Source organism: Geotrypetes seraphini, chromosome 2 (genome assembly GCF_902459505.1).
Source record: "Geotrypetes seraphini chromosome 2, aGeoSer1.1, whole genome shotgun sequence".
In the NCBI taxonomy this organism is placed as follows: domain Eukaryota; kingdom Metazoa; phylum Chordata; class Amphibia; order Gymnophiona; family Dermophiidae; genus Geotrypetes; species Geotrypetes seraphini.
This window is the reverse complement of record NC_047085.1, coordinates 504,714,209-504,741,293: the sequence shown is the minus strand read 5'-3', so window position 1 is coordinate 504,741,293 and position 27,085 is coordinate 504,714,209. Positions and strand designations below refer to the sequence as shown.

At 46.2% G+C, this 27,085-nt stretch overlaps 2 protein-coding genes across 9 annotated transcripts in view; one reads left to right on the top strand and one right to left on the bottom strand.

Moving 5' to 3' along the window:
• The window catches only part of LOC117354956 (oocyte zinc finger protein XlCOF6-like), a 42,475-nt gene extending 37,293 nt beyond the window's left edge, over nt 1-5,182 (bottom strand). Inside the window, exons 1-2 of the mRNA XM_033932915.1 lie at nt 5,087-5,182; nt 344-463 (exon numbers count right to left, since the gene is read on the bottom strand). Of these exons, the coding sequence (XP_033788806.1) occupies nt 344-463; nt 5,087-5,182 (216 nt within the window). The remainder of the gene's footprint in view (nt 1-343; nt 464-5,086) is intronic.
• The window catches only part of LOC117354558 (oocyte zinc finger protein XlCOF6-like), a 41,517-nt gene that overhangs the window by 201 nt on the left and 14,231 nt on the right, over nt 1-27,085 (top strand). For 2 of the 8 annotated variants that reach the window (XM_033932291.1, XM_033932290.1), the window contains exons 1-3: nt 196-292; nt 5,170-5,296; nt 23,088-23,201. In XM_033932291.1, the coding sequence (XP_033788182.1) occupies nt 206-292; nt 5,170-5,296; nt 23,088-23,201 (328 nt within the window). In that variant the 5' untranslated portion in view covers nt 196-205. Of the gene's footprint in view, nt 1-159; nt 293-979; nt 1,073-1,109; nt 1,223-3,702; nt 4,160-5,169; nt 5,297-23,081; nt 23,202-27,085 lie in introns of those variants that run through there. The other 6 variants (XM_033932289.1, XM_033932288.1, XM_033932293.1 and 3 more) reach the window with 5 other exon arrangements.

Here is a 27,085-nt window from a genome sequence, read left to right as displayed (position 1 = left end):
TAGCTCCTTCCCTTCTGTGCTGATGGATCAGAATAACAGGAAGTGAAGGTTCCGCAGCACCAACGGGGGCGGAGAGATAGCTCTTTCAAGGCACCGATTGGTCAGACTATTCCCAGGGGGCGGGGTGTCAGGAGACTGGCAGCAGTGTCAAGCCAATGTCATCTAGCTTCTGATACCCATTTTGCATGGCACTGCTTTCCCCCCCATGAACTCTCAGCCTTCTCTTCCTAGTTCCCTGCTCTCATGCGGCTGCTGCTGCTTTTTGATCTCTCTTCAAGAGGCTGGGAAGGAGGTAGGTCAGACCTAGGTTTTACCCACACCTCTCCATTTTTCTTCTGCTTACCCCATACAGAGGCCGGATGGCATTGCTTGCTATTACATCCCCTGTTGCCAGACCCCAGTCTGCTGAACGGAAAGCCCTGCAGCCATTCTCCCGCCCTGGCTCCCTCTCTGAATAGGCCACCTGTCAGGAAAAAAGAGGGAGCTCAAAGCTTCCTCTGCCCGCCCCCAGAGATTATTCTGACCAATCAGCACTAAAATGGGTGTTGCCAACAAGAAAAGACCGTGTCTCTTAGGGTGAAGCACCACCCTCCTCTTTATGATGTCACCAGTTTGTGTCTCTCAGGGTGAAGCTCCACCCTCCTCTTTATGATGTCACCAATTTGTGTCTCTCAGGGTGAAGCTCCGCCCTCCTCTTTATGTTGTCACCAGTTTGTGTCTCTCAGGGGGAAGCTCCACCCTCTTTATGATTTCACCAGTTTGTTTCTCTCAGGGTGAAGCTCCACTCTTCTCTTTATGATGTCACCGGTTTGTGTCTCTCAGGGGGAAGCTCCACCCTCCTCTTTATGATGTCACCAGTTTGTGCTCAGCCTGTGGAGCATTTCTTTCGTACTTGAGATTTTGTAGATTAACAAGAAAGCTTCTGGCAGAAACCTCCAGTCCCAAATCTCAGCTTCTGCTTTTCTTTCCTCTCTCCCAGCACTTCAGGAGATAACCCCCACTCCCCAATTTGTTTCTAACCCTGAAACCAGCGAAAACAGAGAGAAAAATGCCTGCAGGAACTTCTGCTCAGGTAGGAGATAGCCCCAAATTTCTGACCTCCCTGCAAACACTGCTTGTAGCTTTCTGACAGGAGACACTGAAGAATCAGAACCCCAAACTGGCCTGGGGCTGAAGGAGAGGTGGTAAGAAAGAAAGATCTGGAGGCCCAAGAGGAGAAATAGTGAGTTCTGGGTTTTATGTGTAACAGCTTTTTACCGTGTTTCCCTGAAAATAAGACAGTGTCTTATATTAATTTTGGGCCCAAAAAACGTACTAGGTCTTATTTTCAGGGTATACACACGATCATCTCTCCTTCACCCCAATTCTTCCTCTTTCCTTTCTCTTCCCCACATGTGTATCATCTTTCCTCCCCTCTCTCCCATCCCTCATGCAGCAGAACCCTTGCTCAGCTTCTATCCCTCCCATCCCTTGTGCAGCAGAATCCTTGAGCACCACCCCATCCACGCAGCTGAACTCCTGCTGACACTCCATCCTTCCCTCCCCGCTGACTGCGAGCGAGCCCTCCCTTTATCCAAAGCAGCGTTGGGCTGGCAGCACTCTAAACAAGCTGCTTTGGCCTTGCCTGTTTAGAGTGCTGCCGACCTGATTCTGCTTTGGATGAAGGTAGGGCTTGTTCGCGGTTGGTGGGGAGGGAAGGATGGAGGGTCGACAGGGATTCGGTGGCGGGGAGGGGGCAGGTTAAAGAGTTGCTGCTGGCGAATCCCAGGACTAGAGCTTATTTTGGGGGAAACACAATAATTGTGTAATTCTGCTCTGAAATATTGAATTATATGATTGCAAATTAAATACCTACTGAACCCCCAGCACTAGAAGGTCTGGTGAAATCTGCTTTGGGACTGTGGGCTAAATGCACAAAAGTCGGACTCTGTTCCTCTAGAGCAGGGGTGTTAAAGTCCTTCCTCGAGGGCCGCAATCCAGTCAGGTTTTCAGGATTTCCACAATGAATATGCATGAGATAGATTTTCATGCACTACTTTCATTGTATGCTAATAGATCTCATGCATATTCATTGGGGAAATCCTGAAACCCGACTGGATTGTGGCCCTCAAGGAGGGACTTTGACACTTCCGGGCCTCGAGAGCTGGAGCCATGTCAGGTTTTCAGGATATCCACAATAAATAGGCATGAGATAGATTTGCATCTCAAGGAGGCAGTACATGCAAATCCATCTCATACATATTCATTGTGGATATCATGAAAACCTGACCTGGCTACAGCTCTTGAGGACTAGAATTGCCTGCTCTAGAGCAGTGTGTCTCAACTTGGTTCCAGAGTACCTCCTTGCTAGTCAGGTTTTCAGGATATCCAGAATGAATATGCATGAAAGAAATTTGCATATAATGGAGGCAGTCTAATCTAATCTAAGGCTTGGCTTTATAATACCGAGACATCATTCCAAGAAAGCTCGACTCGGTTTACAATAGTTAACAAATAAAAACCATAAAGAATAAGTTTCAGAAGATTAATTTTCAAAGTGTTTAGCAAATAAAATGGTTGCAAATCAAGTTTATGCATATTCATTGTGGATATCCTGAAAACCTGATTGGCAAGGGGGTCCTCTGGGACCAAGTTGAGACACACTGCTCTAGAGCAGTGGTTCTTAAACTCCGGTTTTCAAGATACCCCTAATGAATCTGCAGGAGGCAGATTTGTCTGTCTGTCACCTCGGTTATATGCAAATCTGCCTCCTGCAGATTCATTAGGAGTATGTTGAAAACTCAACTAACTGGGGATCCTCCAGGACAGGTTAGCGACCAATGCGCAACACTTACGTTCCTTCTGAGTAGAGCACGTGAGTAGTTGCTCAGAGATTTTATATGGTCGCTTGCAAAAATACTTGCAAATCTGGAAAACTGTAGAACATGTTGCTTACTGGGGAGATTTTAGTAAACTAATAGGGTTCCCGGATATTTAAAGAACTAATCTCTTTATGTAAATCAAATTGGTTGTCTCATGCCTAACAATTTATAAAGGAATTTTTTTGACAATTATTAAAAATTATCCTATTAATAGTTTTGACTTAACCTAAATCTAGCACAAAGCTTAGCTTAATAACTTAGGTGAAACTCTCTTGCTCCCTTTGTTCTTCTCTTAAGCCATCTCTCACTGTTCTCCTTCTGCCCCCTCTGCCGTCCCCAAGTCCATCACAAATCTGACATCTTTCCATCCCTCCTTCCTTCCTTCTCTCCCTTACCCTATTCCTGAGTCTCACATTCCTCCCTCCCTCGAGTCCAACATCTCTCCCTTCCCTCACTCCTTTCCCCAAGGCCTATATCGCTCCCTCTCTAACTTCTACTCCTCTCCCAAATCTGAAATGTCTCAGGAGGGGCCTTATTTCTAGGCAGCATTCAAGTTCACTTCAAGCTTCCGCTGGGGTGGGCCATAGTGGAAAGAAGATGGCAGCAGAGTGATGCTGTGAATCGGTTCCACCACCTGGCAACTGTTACAAGAAATTCCGGGTAGACACTCCGGGGGGGGGGGGGAGGGAGGGAGGAGTAGGTGTCAGGTAAGGGACGCAGCAGAGAAAGCCAACCAGCGGGTACGCTGGCCGGCAGCAAGATGCCGCTTCCTTGAGAGTGCTAAGGCTCAGCTAGTATTTCTCTGCCCACATGATCCCTCTCGGCCTTATTTCTACCGGCACTTTTTGCGGAGGCCAAGGCCCCTGTGGCCTACCCCCCTACCCCCATTCTGACGCCTGTGCACTTGTACCCGTTTTACACCACTCAGCATTTTGTAGACTTCAGTCGTATCTCCCCTCGGCCATGTTAGCTGATTGTGACCTACGTACACTCGGCAAAGTTTCCTCCACCCCAATAAACCCCAGTTTCTAGTCCCATCTGCCTGTGTGCAAAGACGACTCCTCCTTCCCAGGACCATTCCAACCAATGAGTACCAGAAAACGCAGAAACCTGCTAGGGGGTGGCACCTTCTGTCCTTTCCGACCCAGGGACCATTTTATGCCGAGCAAGTAGTCTTCAGAAACCTCCTTTCTCAGTCGCAGCTTCTGCCCTTCTTATTCCTTCCCTCATCACTGCAAGAGACAAACTCTCAGCTGGAGAGAGAACAGAAAGAGCAGATTGGAAAATTTTCCTCTCAGGTAGGAGATTCTCCCCCAACTCCCTGCTCTCACGCTCTCTCTCTCTCTCTCTCTCTCTCTCTCTCTCTCCAAATACTGCTTCAGCTTTAGCTTTTTAACCTGGGATTAGAGAATGACATGGGGGACAAATTTTTCCCGGCCCATCCTCGTGAGTTCGTTTCCTGTCCCAGCCCCATTCCTGCAAGCTCCATCCTCATCTGCACAAGCCTCAAAACACTTTAAAATCCTACGTGTTCAAGGCTTGTGTGGTTAAGGGAGAGCGACAAAACTCGCGGGGACGGGGAAAAATTTGTCCCCGTGTCATTCTCTACCTGGGATACTGCAGTCAGGTCTGCAAGCAGACTTTGGGCTGGGGAATTGCACTTTGGGACCTTCCTGAGGGGAAGGAGAAAGATCAGGGGTCCCATGAAGGGAGATTTTACGACCCAGGTTCTGTGTGTAACTGGTTTCTCTTTGCTATGAAAACCAAAAAAACTGTGGAGTGACGATGTTCCAAAATGGACTTTATTTGAAAGCGTCAAAGTTCCAAAGGTACACTGAAATCATCCACATAAAATAAATTTATCCACGTAAGAATAAATTCATCCACATAAAAGCCTTAAAGGACCTAGTCTGCTAGGGAAATAGGACCCAACACGGTCCGCGTTTCGACAAAAAGTCTTCTTCAGGGGTCCCTGGGGGTCCTATAAAGGTGAGTACGTGGGAAACAATTGTGTGATGAACCGGAAGTGAGACACTGCTTGCGTTTGCAAGGGTCAATTCCTTTCGTTTTTTCTCTTTGCTATGATCTTGGCTGGGGATTGTGAATTATTTTCACCCGGAAAATTCTCCTTGTGTCCCACCAAATCCCTGCACTAGGAAGATCTCCTGAAATACAAACCTGTTCTGGGAGTGTGTGTTAAATGTGATTGTGAACCATATATATACCCAGAAAGGGCTCATCAGGGCAATGGGAGGTCTGTCGATGGTGATACCAAAGGTGCTGAGCGTGTTTTTGGTTTGTATTTCAGATGCAGGTTTCATTTGAGGACATCGCAGTCTCTTTCTCCCAGGAGGAGTGGGAGTATTTAGAAGAAGAGCAGAGAGAGCTTTACAGGGAGGTGATGAAGGAGAATTATCAGACCCTGATCTCACTGGGTAAGGGATCATTTTAAATTTGTATTAGCAGTATTGAGATACTATTATAAGACTATTTTAGGTCTGAACATGTTCGTCTCGTGGTATGATTTGGTGAGAAGTTGAAAGTTGCTGTGATTACGCTGTGCACACGCTGGAGTCTCTGAGAATGGGGCTCAGGTGATTTGGACTAACCTGGAGCCGAATGGCTACATTTTGAAGCTTTTGCAATCATTTCAGTTATTCCAGCCAGCACTATTTTCCCATAGTCCAAAAGGGACATTAATAGAGCACAAACTAGGGAATAGAATGAAGGTTGATCCAAAATAAACACTTAATTGTCCTCAACTTCTGCAACACGACAAAACTCCTCTGGACTGTAAAAGCCAGTGGTGCATCTATTACAATTCCCGGGTAATTAAATAAATCCAGTATTGGAACTGATAAATTAAAAAGCATAACTGGGGAGGGGGCATGGCAGGGCTACTACTGCTATTAATTATTTCTATAGCGCTACCAGACGCACGCAGCGCTGCACAGAGTCACAAAGAAGACAGTCCCTGCTCGAAAGAGCTTACAGTTTAAACAGACAAACAGGATGTCATGGATACAGTTAAGGGGAACGGTTAATCAGCTGGCTGGGTTGGAGGGCAGAGGGGAGTACAGGACAATCAAGCCATTGTGACATCACTGATGAGATTGGCTTTTATTGGTGGAATGAGGCATTATGACATCACAAGCCCAACTCTGCTTCCCAAAGACAAACAGGATGTCATGGATACATTTAAGGGGAACAGTTAATCTGCTGGCTTGTACAGGACAATCAAGCCATTGTGACATCACTGATGAGGTTGGCTCTTATTGGTGGAATGAGGCATTATGACATCACAAGCTCAACTCTGCTTCCCATGTCACGGATACAGTTAAGAGGAACAGTTAATCTGCTGGCTTGTACAGGACAATCAAGCCATTGTGACATCACTGATGAGGTTGGCTCTTATTGGTGGAATGAGGCATTATGACATCACAAGCTCAACTCTGCTTCCCAAAGACAAACAGGATGTCACGGATACAGTTAAGAGGAACAGTTAATCAGCTGGCTGGGTTAGAGGGCAGAGGAGTAGGGTTAAGGATTGAAAGCTATATCAAATAGGTGGGTTTTCAGTCTGCTTTTAAACAAGGGAAGAAGCTTGACGGACAAACTTGAGTAATTTATTCCAGGCATAGGGGGCAGCTAGATGAAAGGTCCAAAGTCTGGAATTGGCAGTGGAGGAGAAAGGTAACAAGAGTGACTTATCTGAGTAACGGAGTTCTTTGGGAGGTGTATAAGGAGAGAGAAGCGAGGAGAGATATTGAAGGGCAGCAGAATGAACACTTGTAGGTCAGCAATAGGAGTTTGAACTGTATGCTATGGCGGATAGGGAGCCAATGAATTGTCTTAAGGAGAGGACTGACATGAGCGTAGTGAGGTTGGTAGAAGATGAGTCGCGCAGCTGATTTTTGCACAGATTGCAAGGGGGAGAGACGACACTGAGGGATACCGGTTAGGAGTTAGGGCTGCTTACCAGTCACCTGACACGCCATGATTTCACTCATATTAATCTAGCAAGAAAAGCCTGACACACTTCTGCAGTGGACCCAGGGCCAACCCTGGTGGGGGCGAAGGCCATTTGCATATACATACTGCATCCTTGACCTTGAAACAGTAGGACTTGAAAACACATTTAAAATAATTTGGGAAAAGTCTGTCAGGAAGAATACCACATAATAAAAAGCCATTAGTTAAGTAAAGTATAAACAGAGTGTGATAGGGATCAGACCCCAAAATCCATTCAGTGTCCGATATGAAAGGAGAAAAAATGAATCCAACTTATTAACAGCTGTCAGAAGTAAGTCCCCTCGATCACTCTTAAACAGGAAATGGGTTGCATTTGAACTACTTTGGCCTCAAAATATGAAGTAGGAAAGTGGCTTAACAGTCTACGTTGACACTTGATGAAAATGGAAGCCTCATTTATGAAACCAAACAGCCTTAATTTCATTCTGAGTAATGAACTTTGTAACCAGCACAGTCTTATCTATTGCTGCAGCCACTAAACTCTATCTTTCAACAATCATCTGCCCTACCAACTTCTCTGCAGGCAAGTCATCTTGGGGAGGATTCAATAAATGGTGCTCAGAAATCCAAACCAAGCAACTTTGAGCATGAGGAGTTAGGCCTGCTGACACCTGGTGGAAATCCTGGTGTGCGAGTTGGACCCAGAACCCTCTTATTCTGTAATACTGGACCTAAATACTTGGAAAACCCCTAACTCACTCCCACCCACCCCCGCCGAGCCCCTCCCATGGCCATGTTCCTTTTTGGGTTGCACTTTGGGGAGCCATAACTTCACTTGTTGTTGTTTTTTTCCGAACAAAATGTTATAAAAAGTTATCAGACCACACCGCTGTATCTGAAGATAAATCTAGAGTCCTTCATATACTATTAGCCACATTGTATAAACAGATCCAAATTCAGTGGGTGACTTTTTTATGCACTGGGACAAAAACTCCAGCAGGGACCCTTTGGAGTTGCATCAACCTGAATATTAAAATCTCCAAGGAAGAGAAAATGGGGGGTTCCACAGGCAGTTTTGGATAACGGAGACTCAGAAATTCTAGGAGTGTGATTTATGTTATGTTAATCAGGTTTTCTATTCTGCCTTTACCTATTCAGTTCAAGGTCGGTTTACATTACAAGAGGTTGGGTCTGTTACCCAGGAAATTAAAATGGACAGTTTGACACAGGACCTACATTTGTTGGAGCTTTGGTCCTCGACCTGGCAGCTGGGCTTCAACGCTAAGAAATGCAAGATCATGCACCTCGGCAGCAGAAATCCGTGCAGAACTTACACCTTGAATGGTGAGACCTTAGCTAGAACTTCAACAGAATGAAACTTGGGAGTGATCATCAGCGCAGACATGAAAACTGCTGATCATGTGGAGAAGGCTTCATCTAAGGCAAGGCAGTTGTTAGGTTGCATCCGCAGGAGTTTCGTCAGTCGGAAGCCTGAAGTCATAATGCCATTATACAGAACCATGGTGAGGCCTCATTTGGAATACTGTGTGCAATTCTGGAGGCCACACTACCGAAAAGATGTGCTGAGAGTAGAGTCGGTGCAACAGATGGCCACCAGGATGGTCTCGGGGCTCAAGGATCTGTCGTACGAGGAAAGGCTGAAAAATTTGCGGCTGTATTCACTCGAGGAACGTAGGGAGAGAGGAGACATGATCGAGACATTTAAGTATATTACCGGCCGTATCGAGATGGAAGAAGATGGAAGGTCTTTCTCAAAGGACCCTCAGCCACAAGAGGGCATCCGCTCAAACTCGGAGGCGGGAAATTTCATGGCGACACTAGGAAATATTTCTTCACCAAGAGAGTGGTTGATCCTTGGAATGAGCTCCCGGTGCAGGTGATCGAGGCAAACAGCGTGCAAGAATTTAAGAGCAAATGGGATGCCCATCTGGGATCCCTTAGAGGGTTAAGCCAAGGGAACCTGTCACCAAGAGTGGGATCCCTAGGATAGTAGACTTGGGGGTGGGTCAGTAGAGTGGGCAGATCTGATGGGCTATGGCCCTTATCTGCCGTCATCTTCTATGTTTCTATGGACATTCAATAGGGTTGATGGTACAGGTGGATCAGTATAGTTATTGATATAGTTAAATCATAGTTACAAATACATAGTTACAAGTTCAAGTACGTCATCATTGGCTCATTGTTATGTCCCAGGAGTTGCATTAGACAGTTTAGAAATGGGCTTTTACACTGACCATTTCAGTTACTTCAGGGTTGGCTCCCTTGTCTCGGTACAGAAAAGCTTTAAAAAGTTTTTTGAACCTGATCACAAGATCGTAGTGTAAGTGGTAAATGGTTCCAGCATTTTGCTAATTGATATTGGATGGCTACGGTAATTTGCCTGGTAGACTTTATATTGTTGCTTGCTGGGGAATTTTAAGTGGAATATCTGTTGGAGGCACCCTGGAGTAGGATGGCCGGTCAGGATCTTAATGGCAGTGATGTTTAATTGGAACTTGATAATTATAGCCACAGAAAAATGATAGTCATCAATAAATCTACTACCGGTAACAAATGCCTTTTATCATTCAATTTTCTCAAAAACGGAGAAAGAGACCTCAGTGTTTCTCCAGAGTAATCTGGGGAAACTTTCTATGGCAAGTACTTCGTTGCCATAGAGAAATACATCCTCGGTCTCACAAAACTCCGTACTAAAATCTAAGTGCTTTTCTTAAATCAATATTAAATATATTTTAAGTTTAGATTTAAACACTTATTTTAGGCACTTATCTTATCTTGTCTGGTAGTATACAAAATCACTGCGGACTGTAGTCAAAAATCCCAGTGCAGGCACACTGCACTTTAAGAAGTAGTATTAGATATCATTCAAATACTTCATATAGATATCCCGACAGGCCCTGTTTCGCGCATAAGCTGCATCAGGGGATTATTCTCAAAAACAAGCTACCGCTTCAATGATTTTCCCTTTAGATCCTTTCAGTTATGGGCAGCCAATGTTTCATACAGTAGGGCTGTAGCCGTTTCAATATCAACAAAAGCATAAGTTCTCCGAGCTGTGGTTGCTGCAGGGCCCGAGTCATACTTTTGATAAAACGGCCTTTCTGTACTATAACCAAAGCAGTTTACAAATCCCTAGTGGTTCACAATCTGAGTTGTTTTCTACCTGGAGCAATGGAGGGTTAAGTGACTAGCCCAGGATCACAAAGAACAGGAATGGGAATTGAACTAGAGAGTTGCACGGGGACAGAAATCCCACCCGTCCCCGCCAGTATCCTACCTGTTCCTGCCCGACCCCGCTAGGAATCCCCTCTGTCCCCTCCCGTCCCACCATAAAAGTTACCTGCCCCCATAAAAAGCAGCAATTACTTCTTACAGTTTTGATTTTTTTTTTTTTGGTCTTAGTTTGTTTAAACCAACAATAAAATACAATATAAATAAATAAAAGTGAACAGAAATAAGAGATGCATACATCGCCGGAAAGAATTAGAATAGACATTAGGTCATGTGACTGTAGGGTTGACCATTTCTTGTTAAAAGAAATAAGAGAGCAAACAAATCTGGTTCCACCATCTGGCACAGGTAACTTGTGAGAGGTCCTTCCAAGATCCACAAATGATTTTTAATGAGTAAATATATTTTATTGAGCTCAACAAAACCATCAAACAGGAAACAAACCAAGGACAAGCAAGCTCAGCATTTTAAATAACAATACCAAATCCCAACAGATCACAGCCCCCCAAGAAAGCCCCCCCATCCCAACATAACCCTACCCAAAATAAATAACACCCCCCCCCAGAGTCCTCCTTCCAAGCATAACTCACTCAGATAAAACAAACAATGGTCAGGCAAACCAGGTATAACAAAAAGAATCAAAATACAAAAATTCAACAGTTCAGCAAGCGGCTTCGAGCCAGCGGGGTCATTGTCGTCCAAAATGGTTCCCAAGTGCGCTGAAAGATACGGCCTGGGGGAGCACAAAGATTTTTAATGCAGCAATGAGTAAAGAATCAAACAATACAGTGTCAAAATCATTTAAAGCAGAATTGAGAGAGGCAAATGTGCCAAAACTGAACTGGAAACCCCAAAACAAATTCAGCAAGTACTTCATTTTGTACTAAACACAATTTAGAGAGTTGCGCGGGGACAGAAATCCCACCAGTCCCCGCCAAAGTCCCACCCGTCCCCGTGAGGACTCCCACCCGTCCCCGCGAGGAATCCCTCCGTCCCCACCCGTCCCCGCGAGGAATCCCCTCCATCCCCGCCCGTCCCCGCGAGAAATCCCCTACGTCCCCGCGAGGAATCCCCTACATCCCCGCCCGTCCCTATAAACTACAGAAATAGTTATTTCATTTAATTATGCTACTGAATTAAAGGCTCTGGTAGAAACCCATTTAAAAATAAGCAAAAAGACTTTATTAATTTGGAAATATTAATTGGGAAGAATACATACTTTGTAAACAGGTTTCTACCAGAGCCTCTAATGTTTATAAATTTTTATCAACACAACTAATATACTACTTTATCCTGAAGCAAAAAAAAAAATAATAATTTTTTTCCTACCTTTGTTGCCTGGTTTCTGCTTTCTTCATGTTCTCATTCAATTCCTTCCATCCACTGCCTCTCTTCTCTCTATGTCTTCCATTTGCTCTGTTACTGTGCCTCTCCCTTTCTCCCCCTCCCAAATTGGTCTGGCACCCATCTTTTTCCCTCCGCTCCCCCCATAGTCTGGCACCTCTGTCTTCTTCCCTGCCAGCGTCTTCTCCCCATCCCTCTTCCCCATTTCCTTTCAGTGTCCTTCTCCCCCACCATCTTCCCCATGTCCTGTTAGGCAGCATCCTTCTCCCCCCTCTGTCTTCCCCATGTCCTTTCAGCGTCCTTCTCCCCCCTCTGTCTTCCTCATGTCCTTTCAGCAGCCTTCTCCCCCCTCTGTCTTCCCCATGTCCTTTCAGCGGCCTTCTCCCCACCTGTTTTCCCCATGTCCTTTCAGCGGCCTTCTCCACCCCTGTTTTCCCCATGTCCTTTCAGTGGCATTCTCCACCCCTTTGTCTTCCCCAGTGCTTTCAGGGTCCTTCTCCCCCCCTCTGTCTTCCCCATGTGCTTTCAGCATCCTTCCCCCCCCTCCTCCCGTTTACCCATGTCCTTTCAGCGTCCTTCTCCACCCCTTTGTCTTCCCCAGTGCTTTCAGCGGCCTTCTCCCCCCTTAAGCGTCTTTTCTTCTCCACTCCACCTTTCCTCCCTCCCTGCCCCTTACCTTTGTGGCGCTTCCACACCCGACCGACAACAGAACAGGCCCGGTCGGACAAATCTCCCTGTCCTGTAGCCGCAAATCTAAATTACCTTCTTACAGCAGCTGGAGTAGTGAAGCTGCTGTAAGAGGTAATTTAGATTCGCGGCTAAAGGGCAGGGAGATTTGTCGGCCGGGCCTGTTGTCGGTCGATCGGGGGACCTGACCGTCTGTGCACATTCTCCGGGGCGGACCGCCCCCTCACCCCTCTTTCGTACGCCATTACCTTCTTCCTACCTGCCCTGCCGCACACAGCCGACCGGAAGTCTTCCTGATGTCAGCGCTGACGTCGGAGGAAGGGAGGGCTTTGCTTAAGCCCTCCCTCCGACATCAGCGCTGACATCGGGAAGACTTCCATTCGGCTGTGTGCTGCGACAGGGCAGGTAAGGAGGAGGAGACTACCCTCACGGCTCGAGTGCACTGCGATCCAACCCCACAGGAACCCCGCGACCCTTGGAGGCGCCCCACGGGATCCCCGCGACCCTAGGGGACGTCCCCACGGGATCCCCGCGACCCTAGGGGGTGTCCCCACGGGATCCCCGTGACCCAAAGGGGGAACCCGCGGGTCCCGCGGGATTCCCGTCATCCCCGTTTCCGTGCAGCTCTCTAACACAATTGGTGGCATAACCATGAGAGGGGGCTGGGCCTCCCTCTTTGAGCTTAGCCCCCCTCAAAATGAACATCTCCCTGGTGGGACATTTTGGTTTTACATCATCCCAGTTTCTGCTTTTGTCTATCTTCTATTCTCTTTCCAGGCCTTGGGAACCCGGTTCCATCCCTGCGGGAGTCCCGTGAGCCTGCTGGGGATCCCCGTGGGAGTCATACACCTCACTGGGTCGGGTTCAATCATAGGATGGCAAAAAGGTCTTCAAAGCCATAATTGTACACAATACTTGTAAATGTCCAACTTTGGCTCATCTGTTTGCTGGACATTTACAAGTATTGTGTACAATTATGGCTTTGAAGATCCTTTTGTTATCCTATGAGTGAGGTGAGGTGTATGATTGTCGTGGTTGTTTCCAGTTTGCCTCACTCTTTCATCTTGTACATCCTTTTAGTGTTTACTAAATCCCCTCGGGAGTCCTGTGAGCCTGGGGGGATCCCCAAAGGAGTCCCGTGAGCCTGGGGGGATCCCCGCGGGAGCCCCATGAGCCTGGCAGAGAGGATCCCTGCGGGAGTCCTGCAATCCGCGTTCCCGTGCAGACCTCTAAATTGAACCTGGTTGCCCTGGTTCTCAGCCCACTGTACTAAGGCCACTCCTCAACTTTTACTTCGAATCTTCAACAACAGATACAAGACTTATGAATGCTACATATGTAGATGGAACAACTAAACTAAGCCTTAGGTTTATATACCGCATCTTCTCCACTGAAGTGGAGCTCGACACGGTTTACAGAGTTTAAAAAATATGGGAAGAGAGAAGAGAGAGAGTTTACAAAGCATAAAAAGAGGGGATGTAATCAGGAGAACAGATTATTATATGCTAGAGAAAAGCCAGGTTTTCAGTTGTTTTCGGAATAGTTGGAGGGAGTCCAGGTTCCGCAGCGGGACAGTGAGGTCGTTCCAGAGGCCGGTGATTTTGGAGAGGAGGGATCTACCCAGTTTACCTGCGTGGAGGATGCCGTGTAGAGAGGGGAAGGATAGTTTATGTCTGTGGGCAGATCTGGTGGTAGTTGGTGTCGGGGCGAGGAAGGATAAAGGGATTAGGGGCGGAACACTGAAAGCACAACAGGATTGTATTCTTGAAGCCACATTTTAGTGATTTGCAGTAGATCTAAACTGGCACAAAGCAAGGTCACAAAGGGTGAAATTCTGCTTCCCATCGAGCACACATTAATAAGACTTAAAACTGAGGCAAACTTGGTTCTTTCTGTTGCATAGAGCGTTTTGGACCCCTGTTCGTTTACAAAAGTTAGATGGCTCTAAGTCTAATAGATGCTGGCATTGTAATCTAGAAGCGGGGACTTTGGATCATTTACTTTACTATTGTCCCTGTATTAAGATTTTTTGAAATTCAATTTGGACCCAAGTAAATTGTCTATTAGAAAACCATGTTGCATTATCTTATGATACTATTCTGTTTGGCATGTCTATGAGGAAAAAAAGTCAAATATCATCACATAACAACAAACTTTTTATTAATCATGACAGGGGTTTCCATTCAGCATATTACTAATAATTGGAAAAATTATACTAATCTTAATTATACTTTTTGGTGGAATTCACTATGTCATATTTTTTTTTTTTTTTTTTTAATTTATTTATTTATTATTTTCAACTTAAATTTCAAGTATTTCACTTGTACAGAAAGCAAGAATAGGATAGATATCAAATACAAAGCAATATAAATCTTAAATTAAACAAATATACTATTTATGCTCAAGTCCACAGTTAGGATCCAAGAATTATTGAAAATTGGCGAAATTATCTAAAAAGAAAATTGTAAAAGAAATTGAGAACTATAGCACTGAGATGAGGTCACAATATCCTAAATATAGGGCTCAAAGATTGTTAACATTCAGGCGAGACATAGCCACAAAGTTTGTCAATTGTGATGGTTCAAAAAACACATATTTAAGAGTACGGTGATATACAATACATTTACACGGATGTCTCAAATAAAAAGTTGCTCCCAAAGATAAAACCCCAGGTTTCAATAGAAGAAATTCACGGCGACGCCTTTGCGTCTCCCGTGCCAAATCTGGGAACATTTGTATTTTATAACCAAGAAAGCTTTTTTGTCTATTTTTAAAGAAAAGTTTTAACAACCATGTTTTATCAATTGGCAAAGCTAAAGTAATAATCATGGTGGCTGGTGATGCTAAATCCTTCTCAGATGTTTCTAAGATCTGCGATATATTTGGAAGTTCTTGATCTGAGGGTTTTTCTTTTAGTTGTTGATTTTGTTCTTTATCAGGCAAATAATAAACCCGTGAAAATGGTGGTAATGAATCTTCGGGTATCTCTAAGTTCTCTACTAGATATATAGCATTTCTCTAGGTGTTACTAACTCGAGTCTTGGAAAGTTAATTAACCTTAAGTTATTACTGCGTGAATTGTTCTCGAGCATTTCAGTCTTCTTCCTTAGGTTAATATTATCTTTAACTAAAGCCTCTTGAACTTGTTTCAATGATACAATTTCTTTTTCCATTTTTTGAACAGATAAATTAGAAATATTCGTTTCTTTCCTTAAATCCTTCAATTCTTTATCATGTTCCTTAATTTTCCCTTCAATTTGTTGGAGTGTAGGAGTAATTTTTTTAACAAAACCAGCCAATAAGTCCCAGATAGAGTCTAAGGTCACTTCTGCAGGTTTAATCAGTTCAATTGAGGTTTGTGTGGGTGTAGAGTGCTCACCGTTCTGAAGTCCTTCGGGGGGTGTCTTCAGCCCTTCCCCCTCATGTTGAGATGATATTCCCCCAGGTACCTCCATAGGGGCCCTGGAAAAGTGGGCCCCAGTCTCCAAGCTCTCCAGTAACTCTTCCCTTGCCTCTGGAGAGGAGAAAACCAATGAATCCGGGGTTTCCCCGCCCCTGGGAGAGCTGGTCGTCTGGGGTTGCGGGGGCGGTGCCCTAACGTCGGGGCTCAGTGTAGTGTCGGGCCCAGGAACATCCACGTTGGTTTCGCCTCCCTGTGTTGTCAGCGGACCGCCATCCGACGTCACTGCGACCTCCTGCATGCGCCGCAGTAAATCCTGAATATTCCCGAGACCCGGGGCTCCAGGACGCCGCGAGGCAGAAGCGGCACTCCGGCCCCGTCTCTTCGGCATCGCGGTAAGTAATTACCGTTAAGAAAATTGAAAGAAGCACAGTCCTGGGACACGCAGCTCAGCGCGTCCTGTCTCAGATCGCCATCTTGGATCAGGTCCCCGCACGTGCACCTCTTGCCTTCTTCATGTCATATTTTTAAGATGGAAAGAGCAATTGCTTTGCAGAAAAGGAATTATAATAATTTTATATAAAGATCTGGGGGCCATTGGAAAGATATTGTAATATGTAACCATCATTTTCCTTTGATAGATATATTTACACATAGGGGGGAGGGGGGTGGTTATGGAAACTTTACTATATAATGTGTTTAGTTTATTTTTTTTGATATGTTTGATTGTATTCATTGAGGAAGGGTGGGTGGGACGGGTTATAATTTTTATGTTATTTTGATTACAATAGAAAGAATTTCAAGTGTTATATTCTTGTTATTAATGATATATTCCTGTACACTTGATGGAAGATTTTAAAATGAATAAAGAATTAAAAAAAAATAAAATAAAACTGAATACACAAATTCACAAGGTACTTTCTTTCATGACATTTTAGGGCATCATCTCCCTTTTTAGCCAATATAAATGCTGGAATTCATACCGCACGTCTTCCCCCAGGCACATAGTCAACCCCAGAAGAAGAACAATGACGATAATAACCACATTAAAATAAAACACCAATCCTCAATAAATTTATGGAAGATCTACAGAAGATAATGTAAAAATAAAATCCACTCTAAAAGCAATAAAATAAAGATTAACGTGTGTTGGCCAAACCCCATGCAAAGCACTTTAAAGGGTTCTGTAAGGGGTGGGCTCCATAGATGCTCCTGCCCTGGGGCCAGGCTTTCTCAACTCGGTCCCGGAGGGGGGGCCTTGCCAGTCGGGTTTTCAGGATATCCATAATGAATGTGCATGGAAGAAATTTGCATAGAATGGAGGCCGTGTATGCAAATCACATTTATGCATTTTCATTGTGGATATCCTGAAAACTTGACTGGATCAGGGGACTCCAGGACCAAGTTGAGAAACTGCTCTAGGCAGCCTGTAAATATTATAGACCGGTGATATCAGAAAAGAAGGTGGAGCCAAGCTGCCCTGAAGAATCCATTATCCCAGGAAGAAGCAGGCAGCATATTCTTAACGTATGGGTGATGTCACCGACGGAGCCCCGGTACGGACACTTTTTACTAGAAAGTTCTAGTTGGCCGCACCGCGCATGCGCGAGTGCCTTCCCGCCTGACGGAGGAGTGCGTGGTCCCCAGTTTCTTCGTTTCCGCGGAGCGAAGAAGTCGCATGTGTTTCAACGGCTGTTGAAATTATTTAGTTTGCCTTCCCGCTCGCGTATTTTTTCAATTTTCTTCTGTTTTTTTCCTTCGGATTCCTTTAATTTTCTTTTCAAAAAAAAAAAAAAACTCGTCGAGTTTTCATTATTTTTTCGAGCCGGCCCCGGCAGGGCCTGTTGTCACCATACAGGCCTCCGGCTTTGATTTTGCAGAGGCCGTGTTTCCCTTCATGCCCCCTCAACCGGGTTTTAAGAAGTGCCAGCGGTGTGCACGCCCGATCTCTCTCACCGACCCGCACAATTGGTGGCTGCAGTGCTTGGGTTCAGAGCATCGGGCTGACACCTGCACCCGCTGTGCTACGCTTAAAAAGCGCACATTGAAAAATAGGCAGATCCAGCAAAATATTTTGTTCGGTACCGGATCTGCCATGGAAACTGCTGCAACGTCGACGGCACCCCAAAAGTTGGCACCGACGACGTCGACACCACCGTACCCTTCCTCGGGGTCGTTGGGCCCAGGTAAGCCGGCTAAGAAGCCTTCCACTTCCCTCGAGCGCCCTCCTGCCACGGTTGCGACACCGGCCCTCCCGGCACCGCACCGACCCCGCAAACGCTCCGCTCCGATATCGGTGAGTGCCTCATCATCGGCCTCCTTATCACCGGAGCGTAGAGCGGCACCTCTGGTACCGAAGAAGAAAAAAGCGGTACCGGTGCCTCCTCTGGATGACCGCATCGCGGCCATACTCCAAACACAGTTACAGGAGCAGCTGCAGCAACAACTCCAATAACTGCTGCCGGCGTTGTTGGCGCCGCACCTTCCGGTACAGGACCGGTCCGAGCCTCGCACTGTCCCATCGGTGTCGACCCCCTCGGTACCGATTAATACCTCCATGCCAGTGCTCTTGGCTGAAACACCTACAGCGCATACCCGTGCTGCTGCCGATCCTGCCCGGTCCCGGGAACGACATTGGTCTTCCTCACCCGGTACCGCCTCGGTGCGGTCAGGCAAATCTCTCTCAAAGACCCGCCATGCCGAGCCCTCTACACCAATGTCCAAACGTGCACACCCCGACGTTAGAGACCCAGACTTGTGGGAAGACTCCCCACACAGTACCGAAGAGGACGCTTCATCAACCGACAAAGAACCCTCCATGACCGACACCGCCTCAAAACCAGAGCAATCCTCTTTCTCTAAATTCCTTAGGGAGATGTCAGCAGCTCTTTCCATCCCCTTAGAGTCCGACTCTAAAAAGTCTCAGGCTTTTCTCGATGCCCTAGACTTTGAGCAACCTCCCAAGGAATTTCTAAAGTTGCCCGTCCACGACATCTTAAGGGAAACTTTCTATAAAAACTGGGAGACTCCCCTCACTGTTCCCGGGGCCCCTCGCAAATTGGATAGCTTGTACCGGGTTATTCCAATCCCAGGGTTTGACAAACCTCAGTTGCCCCACGAATCCCTCCTGGTGGAATCTACTTTAAAAAAATCTCAGGGTTCCAGTGTATATGCCTCCACCCCTCCTGGCAGAGAGGGAAAAACTATGGATAAATTTGGTAAGCGCCTTTTCCAAAATGCCATGCTAGCCAATAGAGCAAACAATTACACCTTCCACTTCTCCTTCTACATGAAGCATCTGGTGCAACAGCTCTCCTCCTTACAGAAATATCTTCCTGAACGTAAGGTCCCTCTTTTCCAGCAACAAATTTCCAGCCTCCTCCAACTCAGGAAGTTCATGGTTCGCTCCATCTACGACTCGTTTGAGCTGACCTCTCGCGCATCTGCCATGGCGGTGGCTATGCGCCGTTTGGCATGGCTGAGAGTCTCTGACCTAGACATTAACCACCAGGACCGCCTGGCTAACGCACCTTGTCTGGGTGATGAACTCTTTGGAGAATCCCTGGACTCGACAACCCAGAAGCTCTCAGCGCATGAGACCAGGTGGGACACTCTGATCAAACCTAAAAAGAAGACTCCGCCTGCTCGCCCCTACAGACAACAGTCTTCTTACCAACGTAGGTTCTCGGCCAGACCTCTCAACCCGCCTCAACAACAGTCTCGCCGTCCTCGCCACCAGCATCAGCCTCAGGCTCGTCCGCAGACTCAGCCTGCCAAGCCTCTTCCTTCATCAAAACCATCTCAACCCTTTTGACTCTTTTCTCCAGAGCATAGCCAGTCTCCCCCCGTCGCTACCTCTCCCTCAACCTATCGGAGGCCGTCTTCAACTTTTCCTCAGCCGTTGGGAGGTCATCACTTCGGACCAGTGGGTCCTCAACATCATTCGCCACGGCTACTCTCTCAACTTCCAGACTCTTCCACCAGACCATCCTCCCGTAGAGTCTGCTTCTCACTCCTCCCAAACCCCCCTCTTCCTGAGGGAGGTCCAATCCCTCCTTCTTCTCAATGCCATCGAATAGGTGCCTCCGGACCAAAGAGGTCAGGGATTCCACTCCCGCTACTTCCTGGTTCCCAAAAAAACAGGAGACCTTCGTCCCATCCTCGATCTCTGGGACCTCAATAAGTGTCTGGTCAAAGAGAAGTTCAGAATGCTCTCCCTGGCCACGCTTTACCCGCTTCTCTCTCACCACCACTGGCTATGCTCCCTAGACCTCAAGGAGGCCTACACTCATATCCCAATCAATCCGACTTCACGTCGCTACCTACGGTTTCAGATACAGCACCATCACTATCAGTACAAAGTGCTACCCTTTGGCCTCGCATCATCACCCAGGGTGTTCACCAAGTGCCTTATTATGGTGGCGGCCTTCCTCAGGTCTCACGACCTTCAGGTGTTCCCCTACTTGGACGATTGGCTGGTGAAAGCACCTACGTCTCCGCTTGTGCTACAAGCCACTCAATACACCATCTCGTTCCTCCATCTCCTGGGGTTCGAGATCAACTACCCCAAGTCGCATCTGCTTCCCACACAGCGACTTCAGTTCATTGGAGCAGTTCTCGACACCACTCTAATGAGGGCATTTCTCCCCTCCGACCGCCATCGGACCCTGCTCCACCTCTGCTGTCAGGTGCTCCTTCATCACTCCATTCCAGCTCGGCAGATGATGATCCTCCTGGGTCACATGGCCTCGACGGTCCATGTACTTCCTCTGGCGCGACTCCACCTCAGGACACCTCAGTGGACTCTAGCCAACCAATGGTCACAGACCACCGATCCTCTTTCTCATTCCATCTCTGTGACATCGTCTCTTCAGCAATCTCTTCAATGGTGGTTGAACTCCTCCAATCTTTCCAGGGGTCTACTTTTTCACCTACCCCCTCACTCCATGATCATAACCACGGATGCCTCCCCTTATGCGTGGGGAGCTCACCTGGGAGATCTTTGCACCCAGGGACTCTGGACCTCTCTGGAGCGTCAACATCACATCAATTTCCTGGAACTCAGAGCCATGTTCTATGCTCTCAAAGCCTTCCAGCACCTTCTCTACCCTCAGGTTCTTCTCCTGTGCACAGACAACCAAGTCGCCATGTACTACATAAACAAGCAAGGCGGCACGGGATCTCCCCTCCTCTGTCAGGAGGCCATCCGCATCTGGACCTGGGCCACGGCCCACAGTCTCTTCCTCAAGGCTGTCTATATCCAGGGCGAACAGAACTCCCTGGCCGACAATCTCAGCCGCATCCTTCAACCTCACGAGTGGACTCTGGATCCTCCCACACTCCGCTCCATCTTTGCTCGCTGGGGCACTCCTCAGGTGGACCTCTTTGCAGCTCCTCACAACCATCAGCTACCCCAGTTCTGTTCCAGACTCTTCTCTCCTCATCGTCTGGCCCCGGATGCATTCCTGTTCGACTGGACGGATCGGTTCCTCTATGCCTTTCCTCCACTGCCTCTGATGTTGCGGATGTTATTCAAACTCCGCAGGGACAAAGCCACCATGATTCTCATCGCCCCTCGGTGGCCTCGCTAACACTGGTTCTCCCTCCTGCTCCAGCTCAGCTCCAGGGAGCCCATTCCTCTTCCTGTGTTTCCTACTCTACTTACTCAGCAGCATCAGTCTCTACTACATCCCAATCTGTCCTTGCTCCACCTGACAGCTTGGTTTCTCTCGGGCTGACCTCTCCAGAAAATCTGTCTCAGCCTGTCCGTCGTATTCTGGATGCCTCCAGGAAACCGACCACCCTCCAATGTTACCATCAGAAGTGGACCCGGTTATCCTCTTGGTGCCTACTACATCATCACGATCCCGCCTCATTGGCGGTGGAAACTGTACTGGACTATTTGCTCTCTCTCTCTCCGACGCTGACCTCAAGTCGACCTCCATCAGAGTCCACCTCAGTGCCATCACTGCGTTTCATGAACCTATCCTCGGAAAGCCTCTTACGGCTCATCCCCTGGTTTCCCGGTTCATGAGAGGCCTCTTCAATGTCAAACCACCTCTGAAGCCTCCTCCAGTCGTCTGGGACCTGAATGTGGTTTTATCAGCCCTCATGAAACCTCCGTTTGAGCCTCTTGCCACATCTTCACTCAAATTTCTTACATGGAAGGTGCTTTTCCTCATTGCCATCACCTCTGCCAGGAGGGTTAGTGAGCTGCATGCACTGGTTGCTGACCCACCTTTCACTGTTTTTCACCATGACAAGGTGGTTCTGCGTACCCATCCGAAATTCCTCCCCAAGGTGGTCTCGGACTTTCATCTCAACCAGTCCATTGTGTTGCCTGTCTTTTTCCCTAAACCCCATTTTCATCCTGGGGAACAGGCATTGCACACGCTGGACTGTAAGCGTGCCCTTGCTTACTACCTTGACCATACCAGGGCTCACTGTTCGTCTCCTCAGCTCTTTTTGTCCTTCGACCCTAACCGTCTAGGTCGTCCTGTCTCTAAACGGACGCTTTCCAACTGGCTTGCTGCCTGCATTGCGTTCTGTTATGCTCGGGCCGGTCTCTCACTGGAAGGTGCTGTCACGGCCCACAGGGTCAGAGCTATGGCTGCTTCTGTGGCTTTCCTCCGTTCCACGCCCATCGAGGAAATCTGCAAGGCTGCCACTTGGTCTTCAGTTCACACGTTCACTACTCACTACTGTCTGGATACCTTCTCCAGACGGGATGGGCACTTCGGCCAATCTGTGTTACAAAATTTATTTTCCTAATGGCCAACCATCCCTCCTCCCTCTCTGTTAGCTTGGAGGTCACCCATACGTTAAGAATATGCTGCCTGCTTGTCCTGGGATAAAACACAGTTACTTACCGTAACAGGTGTTATCCAGGGACAGCAGGCAGATATTCTTACGTCCCACCCACCTCCCCGGGTTGGCTTCTTAGCTGGCTTATCTTAACTGGGGACCACGCACTCCTCCGTCGGGCGGGAAGGCACTCGCGCATGCGCAGTGCGGCCAACTAGAACTTTCTAGTAAAAAGTGTCCGTACCGGGGCTCCGTCGGTGACGTCACCCATACGTTAAGAATATCTGCCTGCTGTCCCTGGATAACACCTGTTACGGTAAGTAACTGTGCTTTATTGCTCACAGCCTCTTCCTATAAACATTTTAGAACACAGCTGAAGATCTATCTTTTTTCCAAGTATCTGACTAACTAACTTATTCTAGTTTCTCTATTATGTTTACTATTAATAGTCTTTTCTAAACCGCGGTGAACTTAGTACAATGTAATGTAATGTAACAGAGGCAAGCAGGGCTCTTATCTTCCACAACAGCTGGTGATAAATTAATTGCACTATTTAGAGTGGGAACCAAACTCTAAAGAGGATGGTTTAAATAACTTTTCTGAGATTTGCAGGGCTGTTTCTTTTTAACCAAAGGGTTGAATATTTTTATTCAGTGAAGTTTGGTGGCCTTCTTTATGCTGGAAATTTGCCTGACTCTTGAATTTAAGGGAATTGGGCTCAGAATGATTTGGGGAAACCTAATGCAGTTTTCTTAAACCAGGAACAGGCTGTCCAAACCTCACCCCTGAGATTATATCGCGCATTGAACGAGGGGAAGAGCCGTACATCAGGGGAGAGCCTGGATCAGAGGAAAGAGAGACTGGGAAAAGCAACTGCTCAGGTGAGTGCAGAACTAGGGTAATACTGGTGTGATGGAGACTGGTGCTGTAACCTTCATAGATAGAAGAAATTGATCCGTTTGATGTAACTAAGTGCACACTGCCAACTGAGTACTGCTCAGACCTGAGGTGGATCCATGTTTAGTCCTCAGGGGTGAGCTCTGGCTGAACTCCTCACAGCAGAAGGGCCCCGAGTGACTGAAGCAGAAGATGTCGGGCTCTTAAAGGAGCTCAGTATGACCGTGAGAAATCTCAGTAAGGGTTATGTAGACAACTTTAAGACGGTCCACATATATTCTTTTTTTTTTTGTTGTTTAAATTTCTTTATTCATTTTTTCATATTACAACAAGTGTATCAGAAAAATACATATACAGTGGTGCCTCGCATAACGAACGCCTCGCACAGCGAACGCTGCACACAGCGAACTTCATGTCTTGATTCATACAACGAACTTCGTTTCACACAACGAACTTCGTTTCACACAACGCGTTTCACACAACGAACTTCGTTTCACACAACGAACTTCGTTTCACACAACGAACTTCGTTTCACACAACGAAGTCGCCCGAGCTGCCGATGTATTGCATCCTTCCGCGCAGGCACTGCAGGCAGTCGTTAGTCACTGCGCTTAACTGCCCTCTCTCACTGTATACAGTCGTCCTTTTAAGATAAACTCAATATTTTTTATATATCATGGCTTCTAAAAAAAGCAGGAAGGTGATTTCTGTTGAAATGAAACGGGAAATAATTAGAAGGAGTGAATGTGGGGTCAAACAGTGTGACCTCGTCAAAGAGTTTGGCCTCAGCAAGACCACCATTTTCACCATTTTGACAAATTTATCTTTTTTTATGTCATCTTAGCATATTTTATGCTGCAGAACGAATTATTTTTTTTAACATGTATTGTTATGGGAAAACGCGTTTCACATAACGAACTTTTCGCATAACAAACTTGCTCCTGGAACGAATTAAGTTCGTTGTGTGAGGCACCACTGTAATCTTATAAACACACACTTGATTTTCCTTCATGAATACTTTAAGTACAATATATCATATTTATATTCATATTTTTATAATGTTTTAGATAATATATAAATCATTTAATATGTATGACATATATTTAATATGTCCACATATATTCTAAGACAGAAACCACAGACAATTTTAGCTACCACTCTCTAGACCAGTGTCTCTCAAACTGTGTGCCCTGAAGAGATTCCAGAATTTTACTTTATTTTTAAAAATTCCCTTCATAAATATACACTGGAATAGATGAGATGTACGTTGCGTACGCAAGAGTCTGTCAATGTTATGAGCATCTCCGTGTGTAAGGATATGACCTCCCAGACAAGAATCATTCTTTGACGTGATTGGTCCTTGAAAACTAACGGCAAATAACTTTATGCAGTAGTTACCCCAACTTGAGCAACAAAGCAGTTGGATCTTCTTATCTTTGCAAACTTGGATTTTCAGTTCTGACCGAAATTAAATTGAATAAAAGAGAATGACTACAGGTGATGGATGATGAAATGCGTGTTTGTTTATCAACTATCGAGCCACATTTTGAGTTAATTTGCACTCAAAAACAAGCCCATCCATCGCATTGATTAGCAAGTCTTTTCTGTAGTTTTACCATTGTTAAAATTACCCATACATAGAACAAATAACTCTCAAATTTAATGTTTTGTTGGTTTTGCAATTTTATATTTTCAGTTACAATGTGCCGCAAAAAATATGTGCTCCGTTTAGTGTGTAGGAGCTAAAAAAAGGTTTGAGAGACTGCTGTAGACCAACCCCATCCTGGGTAGATCCTTTTGAAGAGATGATCTCCAGAACTGTATAGAGAACTTCAAATGAGATCTGGTACAGAGACACTGTTGCCTCCTGTTTCCTGCTGACCATTCCTCTCCCTATGTACTAAGCATCTTCCTAGCTCTTGCCCTCATCTTTTTTACCTATTTGGCTAACTTAAGATCCTCAGATATGATCACCCCCCCCCCCCCCCAGGTCCTGCTCTTGTTTTTTTGCACAGTAGAAAACGTTCAAAGAAGAGGAACCAAGATGATAAAGAGCATGGATCTCCTCTCATATGAGGAAGAGCTAGGGTTAACAGATGTACCCGGACATATCCTCTTTTTAGAGGGCATGTCTGGGCATCCGGACAGTTTTTCAAAATCTGGCACTTTGTCCAGGTTTTGAAAAGCTTCTTCTTTGGGACCACGTCCTCCCTCCCAATGAGAACAGGTTGAGAGGGTGGGGGAGGGGCGCATGATGTGGGTGTAATAGGGTGGGGTTATGGGTCTGGAGTTTAGTCAACTAAAATCTGGTAACCCTAAGAAAAGCTAAAAAGGTAGGACTCTTCAGCTTGGAAAAGAGACGGCTGAGGGGAGATATGAATGAGGTCTACAAAATCCGGAGTGGTATAGAGGGGGTACAAGTGAATTGATTTTTTACTCTATCAAAAATTACAGAGACGCTCAGTGGAGTTACATGGAAATACTTTTCAGTTACATTCACTCAGGATTTATTATGTAAAACCACTTAGAAGTTTGATAGGAGGTATATCAAATTTTTTATTAAACTTGAAACTTGATCAATCTGTTCCCACGAGCTGGACTTGCAGAAATGTAAATACTTCTTTTTGATCACCTTCCACCTGGAGGTGGAGCAAGAGAACTGTGCAGAGGTGTTCAAAGTTTCCAAGTTTATTCTATATTTGATATACTGACTACCTGGTTGGTTTACAATGCTAAAATTGAGGTGCAATTTAAAAAAAAAAAAAAAGGGGGGGGGGAACATTTCATAAATATAAGTGACTGATGAAACACAGACAGTTTTGGTACGAGAGGTTCTGGGGTTGGGTCAGTGTGAAATACATTGAAATAAAAATAAATTTTAAAAGGAAGGTAAGAGGGGGAAGGAAAAAACAAAGGAGGGGGTGTCGTTTCTTAAAAGCGGTTCTTATTCATCACTGTTCTCGTATTTGATAGGTGTCCCTGAATAAAAATGTTTTGAGTTTGCTCTTAAATTTATTGAGGGATTCTTCGAGTCGAATTTCGAACGGGAGAGGGTTCCAGAAGGCAGGGGCTGTAACGGAAAATAATAGTATAGTGTTCTGCTCTGCTTAGTTTTCTTTGCTACCCCGAGACCCCATTTTTGGGGCTTATCTGCCTGGGAAACACTGAGTCGGATTTCAGCTCTGTTGGGCAAGCCTTCGGGTGGACCGAGGGAGCCAGTCTGCTGTGTGTCTTCAGGGCTCAGGGTCGGCTCCCCTAGGAGTCAGCTCGCCTTCCGAGTTTCTCAGTGGCGAGCACAGGCTGTGGGCGCCCTGTGTAGGAACCCTTGAGGTATCGGGGCGCCGGCTGCGTAGTTTGCCCGTGCGGTGAGGTTCTATGGCGGTCTCAGTTGGGGTCAGTCTGACTGGCAGCACAAAAGATTTCTTGGTTTGGAGTTGGATTTGGAAGCATCTGAGGCAGCTTGTCTGTAGTGTGGTGATGTCTTTGGACCTGAGTGGGTCCTGGATGGATAAGCACAGGAATTTCACAGCCAGCTGTGTTCAAGGAACCCTGTCTGAGGATATTGTATGCACAGATCCAGAATAATGATACTTTCACATCTATGTTTATTGAATGCATACGGTTTTGTACATGTACATGCTGCTGGTTACAGCTATCTTTTCAAGGCATATTTTATAAACGAACAGTGCACAATGAGCCTTTTATAAAATAGTTGCCTCTTTCTCCTCAGGCTGACTTAGGTGCTGTTCCTTCACTTCACTGACTTAGTTGTCCTTATTATGCGTCATAAACATTTCTAGATCAATATTCAGCCCACTGTGGTGAGCATTTTGTTTAACTCCAGCCACCAGTCTGTCGTAGGGGAAAA